Raw genomic sequence first — 18,702 nt, forward strand, 5'->3', positions numbered from 1 at the left:
TCACTCCCGCGGTCGCGTTTCAGGCCTACGCGTCTGGCTGTGACATCGTGATCCTCGGCAGCAACTTTGAGCGCGTGCAGATCATCCCGGGCTCCAAGCATGGGAACATCCAGGTCGGCTGCCTCAGCTGCTCCGCGCGCCTCGGCAAGGTGAGCATCGCCCTGCGGGAACAGCGCAGCGGTAACCCTTGTCGTGTGCCGAGTGGCGATAATAGTGCAACTTGAAACGCACGTGATATTTTGCAGACATCATGAATGACGGTGACTCTGAGGTGCGGAACCAAGCTGAGTGTCACTCAAAAGCCGGGCGGGAGAGGTGGGGGGCCTTGAAGAGAGCGATATAGTGCCCCCCTGAGTGTCTCTTGAAAGTCGGTGTGAATTGAACACTGCAGCAGTGACGATGATAACCACATTCCACATGGCGGCGGTTGCCACGGAGAAACGACCTCCGGCAGTGACCATCGTCCCTGTCCTTGGTGTCCAGAGGAGGAGGAGGAGGAGATTCTGAATCGCACTGCAGATGGGGGCCAGCCGATTGCGAAGACAGGCATCGTAGTGATGTTATACTGGACGTGTGAATTAAGGCACTTGACTGTGCGAGAGGGTCATTGGCAGAAGAGAAGAGGGAGGTTTGGAGCCTGGAATGGGGCGTGGTTCTCGGCAGTGCCTACGGCCACAGGAGAGGAATTCCAGACAATGGGAGCAGCAGAGTAGAAGTAAGATCGGAGCGGCCTTGATTCTAGCAAAGTTTGAGAGTTTTGACAGAAGGCATTGGTGGATGGAGTGGGGAATGCATGAAGGGGAGCAGAGCAAAATGAGAGCATTGAGAAATTTTCGTTGGATTGTGTGCAGGGTGGGCGAGGGCTCACTGCAGAGACAGGCGTTGGAGTGGTCTCCGTGGCCCGGGCGACTGAGTGGGAGACCTCGGGGCGGATGCTGGGAGACTGTGAGGCAGATTTCGGAGGTCGCTGTGTGTCAACTGCGCAGCAGCTGCGTGCGGAGGGTAGAAATAATTTTCTACGTGTGGTGGCATCGGATCTCAATCTTGATGCAGGACTGCCATCTGAGCCGTGCTGGAGCCATGCCGAGCCAGCGTGAAGCAGCTTAGGAAGCACGAGTTGCTTTTCCACTACCAAAACTGAGCCGTGCTGACGTTACACACAATGTGTGACGTCCAGATTCCATATCATGAGATCTTCTCCATTTGTGTGTTGTGTGCGCTTGCCTTCCAGATTGCAGCATCTTATGGAGACACCGTTTCCATCTTTGAGCCTTTCCCGCTCATCAACAAAGCAAGCAACCCCGTACGTGATGCGCCGTTCACACATGCGAAGAGCCGACTCGTAATTTGAAAATTGACGACACGTCCACTGTTCACCAGTAATTATGAGCTTCTCAGCAACGCATGCCAACCTCCCTATGTTCACAACGCAGCCCCATAGCAGCCTACAACATGCATGGTGGGTACTTATTCAAGCACTATACTGGCTCCACTACGCTTAGCTTATGACATGTGACGAGTTCTGCGGTATGCCAGGTGATTTGGCCAATGTTATATCTTGGCACTAAAATGAATGAGCGTGCATTTGCAGACTTTGGTGACTGTGAATGGTTCATCCATTGTGTTGTTTATGTGATGAATTACATCGAAGTCAACAATGTAACCCTCCTCCCCTAGAGTAGAAACCCATGCAGGCACACTCTCGCTCAAACATACAGCTGCTTCAGCAAGGAACGCTCTCTCCCAGACCGCTGGTCTCGGCAAATCTAAATATTGTTCCGTCTCAAGGGATTATCCTTCATTCCCCAGGTAAAACATTTTGGTAATAAAAACGTGCTCCGTTTCTGCGTGTGCCCACCCAGCTCGGCTTGCAGTGGCACAAGACAGGGCAGCTCAAGGTCCCATCCGCGGTCCTGGATCTGGCATGGGACCCTCAGGGTGAGAGAGCAATCATGTGGTTTGGCGGGTGGCGTGATGGCCACGCATGCTAAGGGATGGTGGGGATGGCATGGAGCCAAGTTACGCCTGTGCTTGCGGTCATTGATTATGCTCGGTTGGTGAAGAGTTTGTGAAAAATGTGAAACCATGGGGCTTTTGTTCATAACGAACGAATTAGGGAGACGGTACAGCAAACTATACAGGCGGTATCGACGACGTTGGGGACAGGTTAACTCTGGACACGCAAGGCAGACAACAGACGAGACGGCACAAACAAGACGCAAACAGTACACGGGAAGATGCCTTGGTACGATGGAAACAACTTGCGCTTTCGTGTGGTACTAAACGGGACGGACAATTCAGACAGGACGGTGCATATGAGACTGTTAAAATGGGACGGTGCTAACAAGATTAAAAGAATCAACTGTAATTTCAAGCGTGAGCTCCAATCGTGACAATCAAATTGCGAAGGGGGCGAAAGATTCGGTGGCGAACTGGTGCATGCTCAGGTGCGTGAGCGAGGAGGAGCTTGTAACACATTGTGTCTGGGTGGTGGTGTGTGTGTGCACGCGTGTCAGTGTATGTATGTGTATCATGTGTAAGAGGAGTGCTGGCTACAAATCCCCGTGACCCAAGTTGGATTCCCGCTCACGTCAAATATAAGTAGCAAATATTTGAACCGGTCCTCGGCCTCCGCTTGGTCAACTCCACCTTAAATGAGTACTTGGTGAGGGTGTGTAAACTTTAGCATGGGGGAGACAATGGTTTCTTGTCATGGTGATAGCTGCCCACCTTTGCGTGTGCCGTGCCGGCTTTCATAGGTGCAACTCGCTAACAGCCCTTGCCCCAACAGTCTGTTAACGGCTATATGGGGGGGGGGAATCTCTGTCTTTGTGTGCTTGCACAGCCGATTCTCTGCTCACCGCCTCCAGCTCTCTGCAGCTGTGGTCGTGCTCCCCGGGGTCGGAGGTCGCAGTGGACAGCCCCACGAGCGAGTCGGCGCTCACGGGCTGCGTCTGGGCGGCCGTCTGGACGTGCAGGTTTGGGGGAGCGCGGTTTCTCCGAGCACATTGATCAGGGGAGCGCGTAAAAAAAAGCCGCGCTTGTTTAAGGGTGCTAAGTGCATACCCGCAGCAGCGCGGCAAAACCACGCTCTCGGTGAAGTGTGATAAACATGTGCTCAAGGGAGCGCGTCAAACCGACGGCCAAGAGTTTGTAGTTACCCATATTCAAGGGAGAGCGTCAAACATATACTGAAAGCCGTTCACCACAAACACACGTAAGCTTTAATCTCACTGAATTGCTGCTCCTTCCCACTGATGCTGCCTCCTTGATCCCCTATCCTCTGATCCCATGTCCCCTGGGTTTGGCTCAGCCCTCCGCCCCGGTAAGCCACGGCTTCCTCATGCACTCATTGCTCTGATTCTCTCTCTCTGGCAGGACCGCGCTTCCTGTCACGCAAATCAAATTCTCTCCGGATGGATATTTTTTCGCTACCACTGGCAAGGTGAGCTACAGAAATTCTGCTAGAAAATGCTTTTTTGTAAAAATTGTCTCGTCCCAAATTTGTCCATTTCTCGGGGCTGATAAATTCTACAACTGGGCTGAAGAGCGAGGCTGCTTGTGCGTGTGTGTTGTGGTGAGCAGCACTTTCCCCAACAGTCTGTTAAGGGGGGGATCCTTGTCTTTTTGAATCCTGATTGGTACGTGGCACCTTAAATTAATAATATTTGCGGTTAATGTTTTCGAATTTGCCATATTGAAACCGTGACGCTGGCACACAATAGCCCCTCGTTTCGATTGACATCGGGGGATCTCTAATGTCCAATTTGAAGCGGGCGGCGTGTCGTGTTTTATGGTTTATTTACACCACAGCGATAACCAGGACGGCCGCCGGGCTCGAACTGCAAATCTTTGAAGCGGTGAACGCACCACCGCCGGGCTGGATTTTTTTGTTTAGTTTTCACCGAGAGCGTGTCCTGCCATCTTAACGCATGTGGTCTCCGTGTGTTTTTTGGCACGTGTGCCACGTCACCAGAACGACTGCCTAGGTGAAGGTGTGGTACCGCACGGATGGGTGGCACGCGTGCCGGGTGGTGGGCGTCTCCGGCGGTGGCAGCTGTACGGACCCTGTGGTGATGCCGACGGAACGGCCGGCGTTCTCGTTTGCGTACCTGGCGCACCCGCGTGCCGTCACCAGCCTCTCCTGGAGGAAGACCAGCACGTACCTCCCCAGGTGCGCGCGCGAGTAACGCCTTGTGGTCGCCACGTGCCGTTGGGAACGGCGTGAACCGGCTCTGCTGCCGTTGTGGATCCCTTGCAGTCCCTGACATAATTCCGCGTATTTCAGAAAATTCCCGATGCTCCAGTGATTCAATTAAAATATATTTTTTCACCCCTCAATTTTGTCTTGCCCCTAAGGAAAACAATACGGCCTTGTGGCTCAGCGGTAAAGCGCGTGACTCGCCTTATCCACCAGCAGCACTGGCCCCAACAACTTGAAAAACCTACACTAAGTATCCTTTGTCTTTGGTCCATATTTGTTTTTGGGCGAGGCCAAGCTTGGTGCAATAATTCTAGTCATTATTCCGTCACCATTAACCCTTAACGACGAAATTTTTGGTGTAAAACTGCCACGTGCCTGAACCTAAAAACAAACGCAAATCGTTTGTACCAGCTCTTTTGCAACCTACGTTCCATCTATAATAGAGGTTTTTTGGGGGGCTTTATCACGAAAATATAAATGTGTCGTTAAACCCGCCATCACCTGACACTACCAACTATTAAGGTTCGTCACGTAAACAAAACATGCCAATTAGTTATTAGTTCAGCACACCCGTGTGTTGGAGACTTAACCCACCACATTTGCAATTCAAGTACGACGTCTCGCCGGTAATTACAACCGTCCCACCTGTTGTGTGCGTTGCGCGCGCAGGGGCGCCGCCTGCAACACGCTGCTCACGTCGTGTCGCGACGGCATCTGCCGCGTGTGGCTGGAGACGGTGCTGCCCGAGGACTGCCTGCAGGAGTGCCCGGCCGTGAGCGGGCACGGCGCCCGCGGGGAGCCGCCGCCGTCCGTGCGGCTGGCTGCGGCCGCGGGGCCGCGCGGGAAGGCCCAGCGGGAGCGCATGCATCACGTGCTCGGGGTGGGTGGCGCATGATGGAGCAAACAAAACTACGCAAACAGGACGATCGTGGGCAAAATTATTACAACCCAGATGGCACAAATGGAAATTGGGCTGTTGACCACGAATCTAAATAATGAATGCGAATGGCTGCGTAAGGGTGGGTGAGCTGTGAATGGTGGAGGTGCGTGCTTTGTGGATGAGTGCATGCTCGTGTGACGTGTGTGTGCACGTTCGGGCGCAGTCGTTCCAGCAGCTCAAGATGCTGAAGCGCAGGAAACGCACGCTGCAGAGAGACGGCCTCGGGTCAGTCCTGGCCGAGGCCCTGCCAGGGTCGCCCGCGTTACCACGGCAACCGCGCATCCTCGCCCACTTCCACATCGCCGCCAGCATCAACCCCAAAACAGGTGGGTGACTCACGGCGAAGGGCTATTAATAATGTTTCGTTTTATAGACAAGACTCCTCTACTTACGAACGAGTTAGGTTCAAGAGGTCTGTTCATAAGTCGATTTATCCGTAAGTGCAACTTTATTCCTGTCGATTCCAAACATGGACGGCGTGTACACTAAGCACGGTAAATGGCTTTAAAAGTTGTATAATCTCGACTCTTTGGTTCTTTCGGTAAAGTCACGTGACTTTACCGAAAGAACCAAAGAGTATGGATTCCTGCAGTCACGAAAACTTCAAATCAAGATTGTATATTCTCCTTTAGATGCCACTGGTTTTCCATGTTCTGCAGATGTAGATGCCACCACCACCATCTATTGCGCGGCGGTTAAACTTACAACTCTTGGTCCAAACAAGCAACTGGACATTCGGACAGATTTGTTCGTATCTCTCAAAGTTCGTAAGTAGAATGTTTGTAAGTAGAGGAGTCCCTGTATATATAGTGTAGTCCTGTAAATTGCATCTCACAGTCGCTGAGGAACCACAGACGAGTTGGAAGACAGCAGGCAGGCGGTGGAGCCGGCGCTACCAACAGTGTCCCGAGCTCTGCATCGCGGCGCCGTGAGCACGCCCAACGCCGCTCGTTCTCCGTGTTTGACCTCCCGAACCTCTCGTGCCGATGCAGACATCCCGCTGATGCCGGCAATGGGATGCCCGGGAGTGGACGGCGACGGGCCCCCGTTCGTAGTGCACTGGCTGAACAACAAGTACCTGCAGTTCACGCTCTCGCTCGAGTGCCTCCTGCAGCAGCTGCAACCGCCGGCACCGTCGGGGGGCAGCAGGGGCGGCAGCGGCAGGGCGGCCGACGCTGGGTCACGGGGGTCACGGGGGTCGCAGGAGGAGGCCAGCGGAGAGGTCGGCGGCCGCGACGCCCCGGACGGCAACAGCGACAACCACAGTTCGTCCCGCGGTGCGTATCGAGCGACGGATGCAAAAATTGGGGACGTTGTCGTAGACTATTAAGATAAGTTTGGGGTGATGATGGCCATTGGAATTTACCTTGGGACGGAATGATAGTCGGGGGAGAGTAGGAGTCGTTTATGATATGTGGGAACGGCTGCATTCAGGAATTGCGTGTGTTCTTGATGACGACAGCGATGGGTTTGGTGGGGGTGGGGTGGCTCAAGACAGGTTTAGATATCACTCAACGCTGATGGTAGCCATTGTCTCTCACCGAACACGAGTCGCTGGGTTTGCAGCGCAGCGTGCTAACTACCAAGCCACCCCTCCACCACCTTTGTTTGACCGCGCAGAATCCGAGGACGGCATCTGCTCGCTGGACGACGGCTCTGAGAAGGAGAGCGACACCCCCACCGGCACGGCGCCGCGCCGGCCCCCAGGCATCAGCACCACCACCAACACCACCCTCACCGCCACCGCGGCGGTGGCGGCGTCCACCCCGGCAGACGGCTCGGGGCCGCCGGGCGGCACCGGGAAGCCCAAGCACGCGGGCGCGGCCGGGGCGGCGTGGCAGGTGGAGAATGGACTTGACTGGCTGGTGAGGGACTGGCAGAGCGCGCCCGACATGCTGTACAGCGTGCACGCGCTGGACGGCTCCTTCCTCGTGTGGCACGTCGACTGGCTCGACGAGAGCCAGCCCGGCGTCTTCAAGCAGGTGCAGGTGAGGTTGCCGCCAGCGTACACGCCGACACCGCGGCCGCGCGTCGCCTATACGGTCACCGGTCGGCGTCGTCGTCAGCCGTGATCAGTCCGCTGGCGGGCGAAGGCTTTGGCGAGCCACCGCCGTGGTTTTACGTGGTCGCGCAGTGCGACGGTCCGTCTCACGCTGCCCAGCAAAAGTTGATTTCACCGCCGCTCCGTCTCAACCTCTCGGCTATCTTCCATCCTTGGGTTGCCATTTTCAACAATTGGATTCCACCGCCGGCCGTCATCCCCTCCAGCGATGTATCCTGCCCAACTACTTTTCTTAAGTGAACAGTCATTTCTGTTTGCTTATTCCAGCAAGTACACAATGCTCCTCCTGTAAGCGTTCTTATTGGCACGTAATGAGTCGCCTACCTCCTCCTCATTCCATGAATTGTCAAGTTGTGGGGGTGGGGGGTCTAGATTTGAGGCAGAAATCGATGTATTTTGTAAGGTTTTCTTCGAATGGTTTCTCGTTTGCCCTGTGTCTGCTCTGTTCACCATGAATGTAACGTTTGCATGGAGTTTATATAATCCTTAAACAAATTATGTTGCCTCAGTGAGTGCCGCTTTATCACCTGTGCACGTAAGGGAATCGTACTCTTTCTTGATCGGGCAAAAACCAACTCGCTGTGCTTTGCAATGTGTCCTTGCCCAAAAACATTGCACGTTAAGTTTTCTTTGATTATATGATACTCTTGATGTTTTTTTTTCTCTGACAGAGTCTGATCAACATACCTAGTCATACCAAGCGGAAACATAACGCGGCCTAATATACGTGATAACAACGAAATGTATTTACCCAGGGTTTGGTGCGTTGATGTAACAGTGTCGGTGTGGTGCTATTGATTTGTTGGTGTAAATCTGGTGGTGCTATAATTATGCTGATGTCGTGGTTCTCAATCTGGTGTTGTAGCCTCAATGTCGTAGTTTTAATGTGGTTGTGATTATGTGGTCGTGTTAATGTGTTCATGCGGGTGTGTTAATGTGGTAGAGTATCAGTGTGGTGGTGTTAATGTGTTAATGCGCGTGTGTTGACGTCACCGTCACTATGTGGCGAATGGCGGTGTGGCGGTGTTTATGTGCTCGTGCTGATATTTCATGGGTATCGCTGTCCCTGGCCCCAGGTCTGCTTCTCCTCGCGCATCCCCGTCGCCTTCCCCGCTGGCGACGCTCACTCCATGGGCAAGCACATGTACCTGTACGCGTGTCCCAGCGGCGCCCGGCACGCCGGAGACCCCACCGCCGGCACCAGCCCTCACCACCCGCGCTACTACTCCTCCTCCTCCTCGTTCTCCTCCGTGCCTCGCAGCTCCTCCGGCCACCTCATCTCCTCCAGCCTCGGCCGCAACCTCGGCAGCTGCGGCAGCATCGGCAGCATCGGCGGCGGCATGGGCGGGCCCTTTGGCGCGCTGCTGGTGCCGCCCTCGGTGAAGCTGGTGACGAAGCACGCCGACGGCTCGCTCAACCAGTGGGCCGTCTGCTTCGGCGAGGACGCCGCCTTCCGCACCGTGCTGGGCATCTCGCACCAGTCGCGCTACTGCGGCCACCGCTTCCGCCTCACGGGGCAGGCGTGCCACGCCGTGCTGCCGCTGCTGCTCACCACGGCGCACCACGCCCCGCGCGATGACGCGCCGCCCGACGGCCGCTCTTCCCCTCGACCGTCGCCTACGGACGACGTCGCTCGGAAGCAACCGAGCGGTCGCTTCGTGCGAAGGGAGGCGGGCGGGTCGTCGGGCAGGTCGCCGGGCGGGTCGCCGGGCGACGCGTTTGCCGGCCCGGCGATGACTCGGAGGAGCCGGCGCGGCGAAGGCGGCGGCGGCACCTGCGGACCGCCCGGCCGGCAGCTGCGGCGGTTGATGAGCGACTGCGACGTGCTGGCGGTGCGCAGCGAGCTCATCCTGTGGCGCGTGGACCCCGTGGGGCCGCTGTCCCACACGGGCGGCGTGCTGGAGCTGGCGCGCATCAACTGTGCCAGCGAGGACGCTTTTGCGCACATGGCGTGGCTGCCCACCACCGTGCCGGGGTACTGCCTCGGTGAGTGCGGCGCCGGCAAGGCAGTGTAGGCCGCGGTGTGTATGTGTTCATTATTCGTCGGTGTTGGCATCCGCAGGACTTTACACCTTTAGCAATTCCCGTTGGAGCCACGGTGTGGGGCTGCCCATGCCACCTACCTCCTCCTCGTCACCTACCCGCAGTGCCTCTCTTCGGTGCATGTCACGAGTGTGAATTATTCTCCCTTCTTGAGAGACGGGAGAGAAGGTGCCGGCTCTCCAGCTGACGCGGCTGGGAGGCTCGCAACAATCGGGGCAGCTGACGTGTGTGTGTGTGTCTGTATGTGTGTGTTTGTTATTGTGTCAACTCAGCCTCAAATGATGACCTGCTATTGTGTATAACCATCAGCACTGGGGAGACAAAGGCTATCGTGTTGCCCACGCACCACTCGTGTGCCGTGGCCGGCATTCATAGGTGCTCGCAAACAGAACAGTCTGTTACGGCTATACGGGCGGATCTTTGTCCTAATATTTTATTTTAAGGTGAGCACACCGGGAATTAAGTTAGGAAATTTAAATAAAAGAGGGGGGGGGGGGAATAGCACTTGGAGTGTACATAGCGGAACGTCTGTGTGTGTGTGCTTGCATGTTGTTTGTGTTAATCTGGTGGTGTGTTGATATAATGGTATTCATGTAGTAGCCTCAGTGTCGTTGTTTTAATGTGGTTGTGGTGATGTGGTAGTGATAATGTGCTAGTATTAATGTGCTCGTGTTAATGTGTAAATGCGGGCGTAGCGGTTAGCGAGCTTCGCTACGAACCCAGCGACCCGAGTTTGATTCTTGGTCGCGGCCAACACCAGTGAACCGGTCATGGGTCTCCCCTAGGTCGACTCGGCCTCAAATAAGCACTTGGTGTGATATTTAAACATCTCCACTGGGGAGACAAAGGCGGCCGGGCGTGGTGTAGGCCACCCACCCCCTCGTGTGCCGTGCCGGCCTTCATCGGTGCTCGCTAACAGCACTTTCCCCAGCAGTCTGTTAAGGTTACACGGGGGATCTTTGTGTGCGTGCTTTGCGTTCGCACAGGGACGTACTGCAACTCCCCGAGCTCGTGCTTCGTGGCGTCAGACGGCTGGAATCTGCGCCTGTACCAGGCCGTGATCGACGCCCGCAAGCTGCTCGACGAGCTCTCCAAGCCGCAGCTGTCGGTGAGCGTGCCCACGTCTCGTTCTGCCGTTTTTATTGCTTTTTGGTCCGTTCTCCGGTTTTACTCCAATCGTGCTAATTGGCGTCGGATCATTCGGAGCTCCCCCTGCATGGCAGTGCCGCAGCCCCGCGTTGACATACTGCTCGCAGAAGGATTGATATTCCTTCAAGTGACACCTTATCCTCGATAGGGTTGCAGCCACCTTCTCATGTGACCCGCGATACAGAAGTTTGCGGGTTGGACAGATATTTTTTATTCTCAGAGCTTTTAATTGATCAACCATATTAGTTTTTTGTCTGTGTGTCATTGTCGGCGATGGGACTGGCACCATCGACTAACTGCACTTAAGAACCTGGTTTAAAAACGGGAGGCTGACACCCAGATTTGAAGCCAGAATCTCAGCCGTGCTGGTTCATTGCCATGAGCCACCCAGCCACCTCTGCATTCATTATTCATGAAGATAGATGCGGCCCAATTAACAAATTGACCCTTAATGTGTAAACACGCACCTCGGCTGTGCGTCCCAAGGCTGCTCTCCGGACACTCTAGTTTCCTCCAACGCGAAGCCAAAAGCTCATTGATCACAACCAGTTATAGACGGCCTGGTGCTCAACACGCAGACCCAACTCGGAAAACCACACTAACATTATATTGTTTATTATTGTTATTATTATTCCTTTGAGTGCCACTCACTGGCTCGCTGTGCTGCTGCCGTGCTTGCGCTGCATGTTCGCCGCCGCGTGCAGCGTCTGGTGGGCGACGTGTTCAGCATCGTGAGCCAGCAGTCGACCGCTCGGCCCGGCTGCATCATCGAGCTGGACGTCATCACTGAACAGGTGCCGCCCCCCCCCCTCGCCCGCCCCCTTTCCCTCCTCGCCACCCATCATTTATTGTTGTGTACGGCGGATCGAATAGCAACACTTGAAGGGCTTTACCCATCTACGACCCATATCGTAAGCTGCCTGCCAATACAGGCAGCGGAAGCAGCATCACCGACATAATTTGTGTAAAGCTAAAGTTGTGTTGTGATTGTGACCGAGCCGAAGTGCTTGGATTAACCGCCGCTTCCCTGTGCCATGCGCCGTGTCCAGTGCCCATCCAGCACGCAGTTCCTGCACGTCTTCTCGGAGGAGCTCATCCTCGGTCGGCGCTCCAAGGACACGGAGGAGGGAGACGGATCCAACCCGGCGAGCGGTGCCGGTGAGCCGCCATAAAACGCCGCCTCGCCGCCAAACAAAAACAAGAATTGGGCGAAGCTCCCATCGTCGCGACGGCGCCCTTTCGTCAGGGGCCGCGCGACGCCTCCTCCCCCTCCTCCTCACCCGCGTCATAATCAACGCGTGCGTTTGCGTTCGTGCCATGCCGTACGCAGGTCCCGGCCGGGCGCCGCAGTTTTCCGAGAGGTTCTTCCTGGTGTCCATCGAGAGAGCTGAGGGAGGGCAGTCGCTGCTCAAGATGTGGAGCCTCCACCTGACCTCCGTGCAGGCACTCGCCGGTACGCGCCTCCACAGGTCGCACGGTCGATCAAGCAAGTCTGTGCGGATACTCGCCGCACAAGAACTGGGTATCCCCACACTTCTCCCCACCAGCCTGCCCACCACACCACACTCACTCACGCCTCCTCCCCCCCCCCCCCCTTCTTCCACCGCCCTGTCGCACTCAGCCGAGATGCCGGCATGGCAGAACTCGCCCGGCACGCCACAGTCATCGGGCACCGGCACTGGCAGCGGAGCTTCCTCCTCCTCGTCAACGTCGTCGTCCGCTGAATCCCGGCCGCCCTTTGGCAGTGGCGGCGGCGGCAGTGGCGGCAGCACCACGCTGCCCCGCACGGCCTCCAGCGCCAACTTGCAGACGGCGAGCCGGCTCACCCTCGCCTCGCGCCTCCTCCACTCGCAGCCGCTCCCGCTGCAGCTCGGCGTCGAGATCATTCACGCCACGCCCGCCGCAGGTAACGCGCCGTGTTCACAGGCGTGGTGTTTGTGCCGCCGGGTTCCGGTGTGGGGGCGGCGGTCACGCCCGTACTCACTCCCCACAGAAAGGATTGCATTTTGGCCCCTATTCCACATTTTATTAAATGGCTGAAACCCTTCACCCCCAACCCCCCTCCTTGTTGGTGATGTCTATGAGAGCCGGTGATGATTTGGGGAGGCCTTCATCCAGCAGCGGATTGATTATGGCTGATGATAATGGTGACGAAGACGTTGGCAAAATTCTGACGTAAAGGAAAAAGTGCCACCTGGCACGAATCGAGCGTAGTCTCGTTGCTGCGCCTCTAGTTCTCAGCGGCTGCGTTCGTCTCGTGAACAGCGATTTGTTGTTGGGCCGCATCTGCAGGCCACCTGAGCTCCTCGTCCATCTACCCCGTGTGCCTCGCTCCCTACCTCATCGCCACCTCCTGCTCCGACGGCACCGTCCGCTTCTGGCGCTGCTCCGTCTCCGATGCCAAAGCCTCGCAGCAGCAGCAGCAGCAGCAGCAGCCGGGCAGCAATGGACCGCAGGTTCGGTGCCACCTTGCGCCCGCGTTTAAAATATGGCGCGTCCCAATTGCGCCGGATTCACCGTGAGCAATGTACGAGCACATTTTTTTGGATGAAATGGATGAGTGAGTGTCCGATTGAGATGAGTGAATGCGTGGGTTTAGGAGTGAATGAGCGGGTGTACGATTAAGGCGAGTGATTGAGTGGTGGAGCAGGCAAATAATGTAACTAAGTGGGAACTCGCACAAAGCCAGGATAGAGTCTCACTTACAAGAATGTCCTGGGGCATTGGCCGGCCAGTAGGGGGCGATGATTATGTACAATCCCGATTAAGTGATTTGAGTGGATGTGCGAGTGAGTGTCTGTACGTGTACGTATGTACACTGAACGTCTTTAGCACCGTAAGTAGCCAATCCGCGCGAATCGGAGACGAGGATGGTGAAATGAGCTGGTGTGCGCCGCCCTGCAGGACGCCAGCTACTCGTGGGAGGAGTGGCCCCTGCAGTGCGACGAGGCGGCTCCCAGCGCCATCAGCGTGCCGGGCCGGCCCGTCGCCGTCAGCTGCTCCTACCCGGGTTGCGTGGCCGTCGCCTACCGGTGAGCGTTGCTCCGTGATGCGCCGTGATGCGCCGTGCGCTCCCGCATCGCGCTCACAAAGTCGGCGTCCACTAATTGAAATACGCTCATGAATCCAGCTTCACACTTGCAAAACACTCCGATCTGCACGGTTGCCTACGTACGGTGCGAAAGAAGTTTAACATATATACATAGGTACATTCGCAACACACTCACCAACTCATCACCACACTCACAACACACTCGTGAACCCACCCTCACCATCGCTCGCCCTCCCTCCGTTCCCCCTCCCTCGCCAGCCGTGAGGAGCACAACGCGAGCAGCGCGCGCGACTCGAGCCTCTACGTGTCGGTGTTCGAGTGCGAGTCGAGCGGCGGGTCGTCGTGGCTGCTCGAGGAGACGCTGCCGCTGGGCGGCGTCGGGCGCCGCCTGCACCCGCACCACGCCGTGGACAGCAACCTCATGGTGTACAGCCACCCGCTGGGCGGCGACGGCGCCGCCTCCTCCGTCCACCACCGGCACCCGCACGGCCCCACCGAGCGCGCCCTCCTGCGCCACCACCACGACCACGCCAAGCACCTGCTGCACATCGACTGGGTGTCCAAGGAGGATGGCTCCCACATGCTCACGGTGGCCGTCGGGGCCCGCGTCGTCATCTACGGCCGCCTCTCCTGGACGGCGGGGGAGCCGTTGTCGAGGGGCGCGGCGGGCGGCGGGGCGCCGGCGGTGTCGTCGCACGGCGCCCTGCCCGCGTCGTACCGCCCGACCAAGACGCGCTGGGTGCCGCTGCGCTGCGTGGGGCTCGTGTCGGCGTTCGACGGTTCGCCGGCGCTGCCCGTCGAGCTGTCGTGGGTGCGCGACGGCGTGCTGGTGGCCGGCATGGACTGCGAGATGCACGTCTACTCGCAGTGGCAGGACCCGGCCGCCGCCGCCTCCGCAGCAGTCTCCGTCGCGGACGAGCAGGCGCTGCTGCTGACGCGCGAGTTCGACAAGATCTCGTCGTCGGTCGCGTCGCGCGCTCCCCGGCACAGCGCGAGCGCCGGCAACGTCCGGCAGGCGGCGCAATTTGGCGGCGCCAAAAAGCAGCCGCTGCCGTCACGGAAGAGCCTGTCCAAGTGCCCGACGGCGCTGCGTCCGCTGCTGCACGAGCAGAACCCGGCGTTGGTGCTGCCCGAGGCGGTGCGGGGGTGCGGGCTTTTTGAGGCGGCCGAGGTGCTGTCTCCCACGCTGCCGCAGTACCACCCCCTGCAGTTGTCCGGGCTGCTTGACCTGGGCAGAGTGCGTCAGGTGAGTGTGTGGTTGGCGTGCTGCGCTGCAAACCTGGCCACCCGAGTTCAATTCCCACTCACGATCAACACCAGTGACGATTATCGGAATGGGACCTGGGTCTCCCCTAGGTCGACTCAGCCTCACATGAGTACCTGGTGCGGTGTGTAAACATCGCCACTTAGGAGACAAAGGCAGCCAGGGGTGGAGTTGGCCACTAACCCTCTAGTGTGCCGTGCCAGCCTTCATTGACACTGCTCACTAACAGCACTTGCCCCAACAGCCTTTTAAGGCCATATGGGGCATCGTTGTCGTTAGGGTGTGTCTGCGTCTTTGTGTGTGTGCGGTGACTAAAATTTCAAACCAGTCCCAGGCCTCCCCTCGGACAAATCTGGTACCTGGTTCGGTGTGTAAACATCGCCACTAGTGAAACAAAGCGGCCAGGTGTGGCGATGAACACCCACCCACTCGTATACTGTGGCGGCCTTCGTACTTCCCCGCTAAAAGCACTTTCCCTGAAAAAGTTTGTGAAGGCTATACGGGGAATCTTTGTCTTTTTTTGTGTGTGCTGCTGTTGCTGCTGCAGGTGAGGGCGGTGCTTGCTCACCTGGTGCGTTGCGTTGCCGGGGACCTGGCCTACGTGGCGGAGGCGGGCGCGGAGCTGAGCACTCGGGAACGCAAGCACTCGCAGCGCCGGCAGGTGTGTGTGTCGTGTGTGTGTGCGTGTGTGTTCAAGTGTTTGCGCAGGTGGAGCGGTAGTGCAGTGGTTAGCGCACTACGCTACGAACCACCCGGCGACCCGAGTTCGATTAATAACAGTGGCAAATATTTGAACCAGTCCTGGGCCTCCTTTAGGTTGACTCACCCTGAAAAGAGTACCTGGTCTGGTAAACATCAGCACTGGGGAGACAAAGGCGACTATACAGGGAATCATTGTCTTTGTGAACGTCGTGATGTGCCGTGCGGCGTTCAATTACGTGCGTGAAAATCGATTCTTCGCAAGGTGACTTTGGCAGGAGATGGCAACGCACCGGATGGGTTCGTGAATCCATCCGTTCAGACGGTTGAGCGTTCACCCTCGACCCCCGCGTCGCCAAATCTCGCATGTCCGTCTGTCCGCCTTGCTCGTGGTGCCCAGCACGAGTAGCGGCATGCTCGCTGGGCGGGAGGAGGCGGGAGACTACCCGCAGATTGACGCCGTGCCGCCACTGCCCCTCTTCAGCCTCCTGGCGGCCGACGGTGCCGGCTCGATGGGACCAACGCAGCACAACCCCGGGCAGGTGGGTGGTAACCCTGCGCGTGACGTTCCCCGCCGTGCTCCGCTCTCTCCCTCTCCGCGAGCTGTAGCAGGCTCCCCTGTGCGCGCTCTCCCACCTCCTCGTACCACATTGCCTGCTTTTCTTCGCCTCTCCTAATTATTTTCGTCGTCGTCAGCAGCCATTGGTCCATCCACTGTTCGGCTTCCCCAAGCCTTCGCCGCCTCTCGCGAGGTTGACGCTTCACCTTGCAACCTTCACCCGAGCTGATTTCGTCCTTCCATCTCTGCAGCGGATGTTCCGTTGGGCGTCAACCCCCGCGGCTGCTGCACCGTTGTTTTTGTCGTCATTACTCATTTAAATTGTTTTTGCTCTGGATTTCTTCACCCCTAGGTGCCGGAGAAGGAAGGGAGGCGCGTGGGCGGCTCGGCCGACACCGACCAGTACGGCGACCTCTTCGAGGTCCCGTCGCTCACCACCGCTGACGACCTGGACGCGACGGTGGACGGGGAGACGGAGGGCGACGAGCTGGCAGGCGCCAACCGCGTAGTGGACCTGTCGCGCTTCGGCGCCACCTACTTTGGGCCCGAGCAGGCGCAGGTGCTGGCGGGACACCTGGTACAGGCCAGCCTGCCGGGCCTGTCGCGCCTCGAGCAGATGCACCTGATGGCACTCGCCGACACAGTGGCTACCACCGCCAGCCAGGGCAGCATGGGTGAGCGGCGTCGGCGCTTGCTGTGTGTGTATGTGGGGAGCGGTCGTGTAGTGGTTAGCGTGCAAACCAGTACACACCCGAGTTCGGTTCCCACTCGCCGTGCTAATTCACGACCACGGCCAACATCACTTTACGTGCCCTGAATTGCATCGCTCGCTGAAATGCCGATCGTGCGGCGTCTCTCTGTGGGCCGTGCAGAGAGCGTGGACGCGTGCGGCCTGCGCTTCCTGCTCGCCGTGAGGCTGCACTCCTTCCTGCTCTCCTCCCTGCCGCCCCTGCACCGAGCTCAGCTTCAGCACCAGGGTGAGAACACCGACCCCACCAACCCGAATCCCAACCACACCAACCCGAATCCCACCAACACAATCTCCACCAACACAATCTCCACTAACACAATCCCCAGCAATGCAGACTTTATCAACATAAGCCCCACCAACACAATGCACACTCATGCAGACTTTATCAACACAAACTTTACCAACGCTAATCCCACCAAGGTCACAACCCGATCAACCCAACAGACTCCTCAACCCTCTGCGACATGCAACCTCCCCGACGAAAACCTCTCCTGCAAAAAAACTATCCAGCGCCAACCTCGTAGATTCATTGCCCACCAACACCATTCCCCCAACAATTCATTCCACACCAATGGAAACCGCACATGGTAAACATCAAACAACAGCAACTCAATCAATGTAATTACCGCCAAACATTGCATAACTTCTGGCTTTGACATTCCTCCTCGAAGACACTAGTGCAACCCATTAACCACATCAGAACATCATCAATAGAAAATTCAAGACAAAGCCACAGCGGTGCGATTGCGGCCATACAACCCAAGACTATGGACCGTATAGCAAATTGCTCTCATCTGCGCTATTTCAACGTAGGAGGAATAGTAAAACTACACAAACTCTCTCCTAAAGCCCCTCTCGTCATGGCCAGCAGCAGACCTCGACATTGACATTTAGCTCCTGAACCACACCGCCATCGCAGGCATGAATGAAATAGAATTGGTACCGACCAGAACTCCGACAACACAATTCCCCCCCCCCCCCCGATGCAAACCTCCTCCCACGTCCTGACCATACACCCGCAACGCTCTACAAGGACAAGCTGTTAACCGACAGCGCCGGCGCCCTCTGCCGTCGCCATCCTCCCGCAGGCCTGTCGACGTGCCACTTTGCGTGGGCGTTCCACTCCACGTCGCAGGAGGACCTGCTGGGCCTGCTGCCCACGATGCAGAGGGCAGACGGCCCCACGTGGGCAGAGCTGCGCGCCATGGGCGTGGGCTGGTGGCTCAGGGGACGCGCCGCCCTGCGCCTCTGCATGGAGAAGGTTTGGCACCCGCGTGTGTGTGAGGGTGCGTGTCAGGGGAGCGGTGGCGCAGTGTTTAGCGCGATGCGCTACTAAACCGGCAACCCGAGTTCGATTTCCGCTCACGGTCAATACCAGTGATTATCTGAACCGGTATTGGGCCTCCTCTAGGTCGACTCGGCCTTAAATTAGTACCTGGTGCAGTGTACAAACATTGCCACTAGGGAGACAATGTGGTGCTGGCCACCCACCCCCTCGTGTGCCGTTACGGCCTTCGCTAACAGCAAAAGTCTGTTAAGGCTATACGGGGGATGGCCTAAATTGTCCATCCACTGCTGGAAGAGGCCCTGTGAGTCGTGGGCATTATTTTACCGTAGCAAGTGCAGGTTGGTGAAGGAGAGGAGCGTCAACTTTTGTTGCTACAATTGAGTTGTCTGCAGTTACCCTCTGCTGCCCATAACTCGAAAGAAGGTTTCAAGTACAGTGGTTTGCCAAAATGCTCAAACTGTATAATTTTTTCAAAAGTTTAATTTCCCACCGCTACAGATTTGACTCTGATGATGATTACACATGGAGATGGGCAGTAATGTCTCTAAACGGAACGTGTCCTGGAACGGTGGGGGACTCCTTGCTGATGAGCACACGTCATCACACATGCTGGCTGTGCTTGGCGTGGGACTCCCCCGGGTTGACTGAGCGTTAATTCCTGCCTCACTTGCTACGCTGCACCCCGCCGCCA

At 57.2% G+C, this 18,702-nt stretch overlaps 1 protein-coding gene across 1 annotated transcript in view; it reads left to right on the forward strand.

Moving 5' to 3' along the window:
• The window catches only part of LOC133354168 (dmX-like protein 2), a 63,385-nt gene that overhangs the window by 17,018 nt on the left and 27,665 nt on the right, over positions 1–18,702 (forward strand). Inside the window, 18 exon segments of the mRNA XM_061570795.1 lie at positions 24–149; positions 1,232–1,303; positions 1,863–1,938; positions 2,846–2,978; positions 3,379–3,445; positions 3,977–3,988; positions 3,990–4,174; positions 4,874–5,084; positions 5,308–5,470; positions 6,137–6,421; positions 6,765–7,132; positions 8,283–9,192; positions 10,236–10,357; positions 11,103–11,192; positions 11,448–11,556; positions 11,729–11,857; positions 16,845–16,949; positions 17,812–17,984. Of these exon segments, the coding sequence (XP_061426779.1) occupies positions 24–149; positions 1,232–1,303; positions 1,863–1,938; positions 2,846–2,978; positions 3,379–3,445; positions 3,977–3,988; positions 3,990–4,174; positions 4,874–5,084; positions 5,308–5,470; positions 6,137–6,421; positions 6,765–7,132; positions 8,283–9,192; positions 10,236–10,357; positions 11,103–11,192; positions 11,448–11,556; positions 11,729–11,857; positions 16,845–16,949; positions 17,812–17,984 (3,336 nt within the window).

The sequence above is a fragment of the Lethenteron reissneri genome, chromosome 46, assembly GCF_015708825.2.
Source record: "Lethenteron reissneri isolate LAM-NWPU_2019-01 chromosome 46, ASM1570882v1, whole genome shotgun sequence".
NCBI lineage: Eukaryota > Metazoa > Chordata > Hyperoartia > Petromyzontiformes > Petromyzontidae > Lethenteron > Lethenteron reissneri.